Here is an 8,135-nt window from a genome sequence, read left to right as displayed (position 1 = left end):
GATGTCACAAATTATGCTTGTAGGCCCCACCCATTAAGACCAGATTTTCAATGAGCACAGAGGAACTTTCATCAGATAAATGTAGAAACATCTTTCTAGACTCCTTTTAAACTCTGCACACACATCATTCTGCACAGCTCAAACATCCAACTGCAGGAACAAGAAGAAAAAAACTATTTTTGAGTGGGGTGGGGGGGGAGTTTAACTTTAAGCTTGAAGGAAATGAGCTGAAGCGAATTTAATGAGTGAGGCAATTGTTTAAATGATCATCTAGTTACTACATTGATAACAACATGAGATGTGCCAGGATGTGTCTGATTCAGCTCAGCAGGTGGTTGAATGATCGATCACAATGTACATTCTTTACTTCACAGAAATTAGAGAAACATGCTGCAGTGTCAGGGAAGAAAGAAAACCTGAGTTTTTACAAGTAGAGACAAACACGATCCATCACCATCAGTTTCCTGAGGAAAACCCATACAAAGAGAGCTACAACAATAAATTGGTTGAGCCAATATATCAGTTGATATTGGCTTATTGCAGATATTGAGTGCATAGAAAAATGCCAAAGATATGGGCTTTTATTGCCTTTAATTGATAGTGAGCGCTGTAGAGTGACTAGAAAGGGGGGACAGAGAGAGGGGATGACATACAGAGAAGGGCCACGGAGCCAGCTCTAACAAAGATGTTTGAGGTAGTTTGGAAACCCTACATAGACAAGTTGATTTTCCAGTTGAAAAGTGTCCTTCTCAGTTCATATCTTCATATCTATCTAAAATAATACTATTCATTTTTTTTGCTTGTGTTGGAGAAAAAAATCCAGTATTGGTAAAGCTATATTTAAACTGCTTCAAAGTTTTCAGAAGACCAAAGTAACAAATTGACAAATCGCTGCTTCTCAGATATAACACAAGTTCTTTAAATCAGCTTGACTAGAGGCATGTGTTTTGTTTGTTTGATCTGTAACAGAATAACCTCGGTTTTTTAACACGGGCAAGTTTCTCTTGATCTGAAAACTCTTTGCTATCACAAAGATGGTGACATGAAAGGCAGCAGCGGTGTCACAGTCTCAGTTCTTTTAGTCTCTGGCACTAAAGGAACAGACTCCTGTTGGTAAATACTGGAAAGATCTCAGGCTGCACTGTACCTTGATCCACATCTTTCTGCTGTTACACCAACGCTCTCTGATAACTAAATACAGCTATCAGAAAGCGTAGGAAAGTGAACTGGCTTGTAGCAGTTTGTTTATTTTCTATTTTAAGATTTGATTTGATTGATACATTTGTACCTAATTCTGTGATTTCATACCTGCACGTGGTATTTCCAATGCAACAACTACAAATCATGACTTAAAAAGGTGAAACATCCTGTTCCTACCTGTAACAACTGAATTTGCCTGAGATATTACCTGGTACGTAAGTCTGTAATTAGCACAATATTTTTTTTCTCATACCATAATCGCATGTTAAAACAGTTTTTAAAGGAATCGTTCCACATTTTGGGAAAGATGCTTTCCCTTGCCGTTGTTAGATGAGACGATCAATACCACCGTCGTGTCTTTGCGTTGAGCGTGGATTTGGAGCGACAGTGAAATGGCTAGCCTGACTGAGTTAAAAAACACACCTGCCATCACATCTAAATCATTACACACGATCTCGTTTGTTTCATTTGTATAAAGTGAGTGTAAAAATGAGGAGTTGTGGTTTCATGGTGAGTTGCTGTACGTTCTGTAAGTGTTTCTTGGGCACCAGTGGTCGGATGAGGTTTTAAGCTGTTTAAACTTACAGCAACGTGACCTTGTTATTAAGGCTGTCACTGACTTCCTATAGGTCCATAGCTCGACTGGCTAACATTGACGAGGCCACACTGAGGAAAGCAGCAGAGACCTCCGAGGTCCTCCTGGACCACGAGAAGGAGTGGAAGCTGGGGAAGTGCATCCTCCGTTTCCCAGAGATCCTGCAGAAGATCCTGGACGACCTGCTGCTCCACACGCTCTGCGACTACCTGTACGAGCTCGCCACCACCTTCACTGAGTTCTACGACAGCTGCTACTGCGTGGAGAAGGACAGACAGACAGGTACGCTGTGTGGAGGAGAAGATGTGTTTGTAAACTATGTATATTTCTGCACAGGTGAGTCAGAGCTCTCAGTTTCTCTTAGGCACACACAATGACAATCAATCACATATCCTGTTTTGGAGTGATATTGAGCTCAAAAGTGCAAAAAGGAAAACAAAAGAGAAGGAATTCCTCAATGTCATGCTCTCTTTGGAGTTAACAAGTTATCAGAAAGTTGCACTCTGAGAGGGTTTTCACTAAAAGCCATCTGAACACTGTTAACCCTCCACTTGTTCCTGTTAGCATTTTATCCCCACGGCGCGCTGAAGTGCTAGCACTTAGAGCTTAGAGCTGTTTAATTATGCTAATTCTTAGTTAGCGCTGTGGCAGTAACCCCAGCTGGAGGTTATTATTTTGTGTCATTTTGCTTTGTTGACTGATGGAGAGTGTGTGTGTGAGAACGGAGAATGAGATCAGTCAAACATGAACTTCACTCAGTTTCAGTTGAGTTTAGAAAACTGTACATGTATGTGTCTTTCAAAGGGTGTTGGAACAAACAGTCAGAAGCCAACATGGGCACGTAATCATCAAATGGCAAAATAAACGTCTTCAGATGAAGTCTCTTAGCCAGATAGATTTACACTTGATGGCCAAACACTGCTCTGTCCATATGTTTCTGCTCATTTCATATATCAGCTGACATGATAAAGGCCTGTTGTATTTGGTCCATCTTGTGCTCACAAGCTATTAGTTCTTTACATACAAAATGGATCTACTGAGCACATGAGATAATAACTTCTTATTATATCTGGGCTTCCGGGGATCCGTAGATCAATCACGCAGCAAACCTGTGACCAGGTAGAGCTGTAAACTGCTACCAAGATCACGACTGTGGTGTGATTTCGTGAATTTGTTGGGTTTAACGACCAGAGGTTTCAGCGTTTACATTCTGCAAACGCACAGTTAAGGCGGTGCTATTTATTACCAGCTTACGAGTCTTTGATGGGATACTTCTACATACAGAACCAATTTCATCAGCTAATCCAGGGATTGTCAGGAAATCAGATCAATTTATTTATTCATTCATTGCAGTTTTTCTTTTGAACAAAGTTTGGGCTGAAGAGCACGTGTTTTTGGTTAATGGATAGTTGAGCTGAGTTGAGCTGAGCATCCCTCATGGGTTTACAAGAGACCAAAAGTACAGTTGCAGTGGTCAATTGTTTCATTTTATTATAAAATTACAGATTATTTTACATCTCTGGCTCAAACTAAATATTCTGCCATCTCCTCCAAGCTCTGCAGATCAAATTTGCTACATAAAAGACTCCTTTCCTGAAGCACAACTATGCAAGTTTTTCATAATCATCCAGCCGAAGCCTTTAGGATATTATGTGAATACGGCACCTGAGTCAGAAAATGAAAATGTTGAATGTATAAATATTCAGACCGAACCATCACTTAATCATGAGGAAAAAGTAGCTATATCTCCTTGTAGGTTTCTAAAATGGAACAACACATTTAAAATAGAAATGGCTGCTGAGCTTGTTTTTCTTGTTGTCTTTTCAAAGCTTCTTCCTTGTCCGCTTCACTTCAGCATCAGCTTCACACTCCTGTGTACTTGAATGTCTTGGCCTGTTTGTGAAAATTACAACTAATTTTGTTGTCTGTCGATGAGCATCGACGTTTTAATGAGCTGTCCTTTTAATGCAGCCTCTGCTGCTCATTACGGACTTAATTTTTATTGGATTTCTGCTCCGTGTAGCAATTTGTCCTGATGGGCTGGATGGTCATGGATGTTACGTGTGGATGCAGACATCCAAGTCATTGATTCTCATTCATGCTGCGGTGGGTGGGTGGGCTGCTGCTGTGTGATTGTAGCATCATTAAATGTGCCCTCTAACCTTTTATTGTTTGTTGGTGTCGTTCTGTGCTTCACTTCTGACTGTTTCTCTGTTTCTCATCTCTCCAGACTGCCTGACTTCTCATATCCGTTTATTTTTCTCTTCAACCTCTTTACCTCATCTCACCCTGCTCTCTTTCTTATCCTTACCTATCTGCTTCTTTCTTTTTTCCATCGGAGTACATGTACGATCCCACTAGTTTGCTGTTTCTCAAACTTCTTACATCGCATGCCACCTCAGAAGATATTAGGCTTTTCAAGTACCACCATTGTGACCAGTGTTAAAATACAGTAGCGTTGAATCCATCCAAAAATCTTTCTTGTCTCTTTCTGTCTCCAGGTGAGGTGGTGAAGGTCAACATGTGGAGGATGTTGCTCTGTGAAGCCACAGCGGCCATCATGGCCAAATGCTTTGACATCCTGGGCATCAACCCCGTCTCGAGGATGTGAAGTCAGTGTTCCAGCCTGCCTCCATCTTTGTCTTTCTTCATCCAAGTTCACCAGACTCCAGAACAGGACCAGGAAAAGTGGCAGGAGTCTCTTTTACTCATGTCGCAGCCAAAACTCACTGGATTTTAAAAATTCATTTCCACACCTAATATATCCAACCTGGGAGTTGATTAATTAACATCTCATGTGAAGTTTCTTTTTTAATAAAGAACCAATATGAAACCAAACTATCTGATGTCAATCATTTTCAGATTGTGGATCTCACTTATGAAGCCAGAATTCTTATTGTTACCGTAAAACTATTCTGATACTTAAAAAGACGAATGAGAAAAGTTTCAACTGACATTTTGTCACGATTTTTCAAGCTTTAAAAAAAAAAGGTCTGTCTGAGTCACTTCCTCCTGAGCTGAACTAAATAACTCTCACTGCTGAGCCAAACAGTGACTTTGTATCGGAAATGGTACTTAAACTTCTTAGCTAAGAGAAGGTATTTTAACTGAGAGCAACTTTCAATGAAGAAACTGAGAAAAGCCTCCAAGCTAAGAGAAGGAGTTGGGATGATGTTGTTACATTGTGTCACTATGGAGCTGTGATGTTTGGGAAGTGTTTTTTTCCACATTATGTATTCACATTTCAACTGTTTCTGTAAATAATATCCTCAGGTACTGAACATAGAAACACAGGACTCTCCTGGATAATGTAACAATCATATATCTGTTTGGTCGGCATGGTGGAACTCGTCTATACTACAATACCCATGAGCCTTGGGTGCTGGTTGTATAAAAAGAAGAAGCTAGCCAGAGACACAAAGCAGAGCTTTAGCAATTTCAAAACACTTTGAGACTCTAGTTGCTGAATTCATCCAAAATGTATCCAAAAATTGAAAGTGAGCGGATTAAAGCTGCAGATCAGTTTTCTCAAAAACGTAACTTTCACTTAACATTGGTAGTCGTAGTTGTCTTCTACCTCAAAGTTTTTATGTCCACAGGCTTCTTGTACCTTCAGTGTTTTATCAAAGAACCACGTAATTTCTAATGCAGTCATTAATCTTGATGATTCATTCCAGGAGAGTTTCATGACGATCCAAGTTTTGGAAGTGCTCCAGCTGTAAGTCATCTAAAGTGGTCCATGGGAAAAATGAATGGGACTTCGGGGGCTCAGGGGCAACCAGGGGTACCTGAAATAGCCTTTAACACTTAATAACTCTGTCTACAGTGATTAGTTGACAGGCGGTCAGTCTGTGTCAGAAAAAGTCATTTAATTAACTAATTCAGTTAAGTAGATTTTTAAGTTGCGTCACACACATAAAACAAAGTAAAAGACGGCCTTATGAAGTAGTTTGTATCTGTATTTGTACATTACCTGGATGTTGATACTGTGATCTGTCATTATCAATTAACCTCCTGATTATTTTTTTCAATTAATGTTTTGGTATATAATACATTTCGGAATATAGTGAGATTTCCTGTCCTTCTTTGTCAGACCAACTGTCCAAAATGTGAAAGATATTCAGTTTGCTGTCAAGAGACAAATAAAGGCAACAAATACTTTAAAAACATAAGAGCTATAACAAAAACTGGTTTTTTTGGGGGGTTTTTTTTTGCTTAAAAAGAACAATTAATTAGTTATTAGAATAGTTGAATAATTTGCATGCCATGCACATGGCCCATAGTCCCATTGGACCATAGGTCAATTTGTCCAACAGCCCGTTTTTACAAAAACAAACACCCTCTGCTCTGAAGGCCCGTTTCCAATCACTAACTTGCATTAGTTAATTGATGTAACTAATGTACTTATTTTAATGCAAACCAAGATCTTTTCCTATACCTAACCAAACTGACCATTTCACAACGTTCATCACGTTTATTATTGTTACCATGATGACAGTCACCTTAACTATTGTTACCATGACGAGGACTTTCTTGCTCTTCCAAATACACTAAGATGAAAAATCTGTGTGTATTTTTGGAAAACCAGGCCTTTGGAGCAGTGGGCTTTTGTTCCTAAGGATAATGGGATGTCAGACAAATGGGTTTTCGGTCCAATGGTGCATTTTTCAGCCTATTGGGGTTTTGGAATAATGTGTTGCTGGAACAATGGGCAGGGGGGCTAGGTAGCCCGCTGGGTGGAGCCTGTACAAGTCTCAAACCTGAAGCCATTCTCTGCATGTTGTCCCCTCTTTCTCTCCGTTGTCTTTCCTGTCTTTCTACTGTCCTGAAAAGCGAAAATGCCAAAAAGAGGAGGAGCTGATTTTAGCACTCAAATGCTTTTGTGAATGACTCTCTGGAGATCTAAAGTTAGCCACGACACGCTCCTTATTTTTAGAAGTTTCTTCCAACTTGACCAGTAAGAAGCTACTCTAAGCCTGAGAATGTTTTGTGAATACGGCTGCTGTTCTTTTTTTAAAAACCATTGATTCATGCATGTTGGATTCTAGTTCGTTTCCATGAATCCATTTCAAATCAGGTCCATCAACCTCTACTGTGTTTTCTTTGCTCCTGTGTCAGGGACCCCACTGTGCCGAGAAATAGTTTTTTATTGACATGAATGGGGACGCTGCATGTTTTTTTGTTGTTGATGCAGTGCTAATGTTCTCAACATAGCCTGAGAATGTCTGATAGAGACATGCTGCACCAATGTTCACTTGGATTGTCTCATTTTCTACAAACATCTTCCACATTTCAGAATAAGTTTGTACAATGCTTTGATCACATAAAAATTCTACACATTCAAACTTAAAGCGTTAGAGAAAATATTTTCGGATGCATTTCAACTCTAATTGCTTTTCGCAGCATTCGCCCCTGTGCATCCTAGTGTTTGACATATAGAAAGTTGCATTTGACTTGAGCTGCTTTGTACATTTACAACGACAATTACAGTCTTTGTCTTCCTTGACTTGTGTGAGTAAGTGGGCTTTGTTTGCAGAGACTCAAAGTGCAAAGCAAACAAACCCACTTGATGAAGTTAATTATAGATCACACACACTCTGAGGCAGCCTGTAAGCCTGTAATTGTGAAGTCTGCCTTTACCCACAAGACAGTTGTGCACTTCCATAGATATAAAAGTTGTATGACTCCGGGAATCGCCACAAGTCATACAATAGTTGTTAGAAGAGTTGTTAAGCTGTGATGAGGGGAAGACACCTGCCTTTGACCTGCCTTTCAAACTTATGAAATATCTCTCCTTTCTAGTAGTCTCCTCGTCCCATATGTCCCAGGACTTTCTGGCTCATCTCTGTACCTTCTCAGGCAATAATTCCCACAGCAACTTCATGAAAGATTCATTAAGCTTTCACAGGGTTGGTATCTTTTTATTTTCTCTCTTTCGTTTTTTTTCTTGCAGCTGCTGTTTGAAGGACAGTGTTAAAGGTGTTTTGACAGTTGCTCCAGGAGGAGAACGCCTGCTACGCTTCTTCAATAACACCTGCGGAAGCAATAACGTTCCCCACCTCAATAGGATCGACGGATCTCATCATCTGTTGGACTCAGCTGATATTTGTTCCCCCAGTCTAGCACCTTGTGGTGGGTGGATTAGAGAGGCAGGATGGTGACAGACAGGTGGCCTGTTTGAACGTTTGCCTGCAGAGGCTCCAGGAGCAGCATCTTCACCGCTGAGGAAGACGAATTAACAGTCAGAAGAGAAGTGTTGGGGCGTCCTAGTGGTGCAGCTGGTGCAAACCAAAGGAAGGTAAATATGAGGAAGGTTTTCTCAAGTACTCAGTACAATCTT

General features: G+C 40.2%; 1 protein-coding gene across 1 annotated transcript in view; it reads left to right on the top strand.

The window, feature by feature from the left end:
* Positions 1-4,633, top strand: part of rars1 (arginyl-tRNA synthetase 1) — a gene marked incomplete in the record, with an annotated part of 23,077 nt that extends 18,444 nt beyond the window's left edge. Inside the window, 2 exon segments of the mRNA XM_035667034.1 lie at positions 1,830-2,077; positions 4,297-4,633. Coding sequence (XP_035522927.1) covers positions 1,830-2,077; positions 4,297-4,406 — 358 coding nt within the window.
* Positions 4,634-8,135: the final 3,502 nt, after the last annotated feature.

Source organism: Morone saxatilis, unplaced genomic scaffold, assembly GCF_004916995.1.
Source record: "Morone saxatilis isolate NCDOM2014 unplaced genomic scaffold, NCSU_SB_2.0 Contig20, whole genome shotgun sequence".
NCBI lineage: Eukaryota > Metazoa > Chordata > Actinopteri > Moronidae > Morone > Morone saxatilis.
This window is presented reverse-complemented; position numbering and strand designations above follow the sequence as displayed.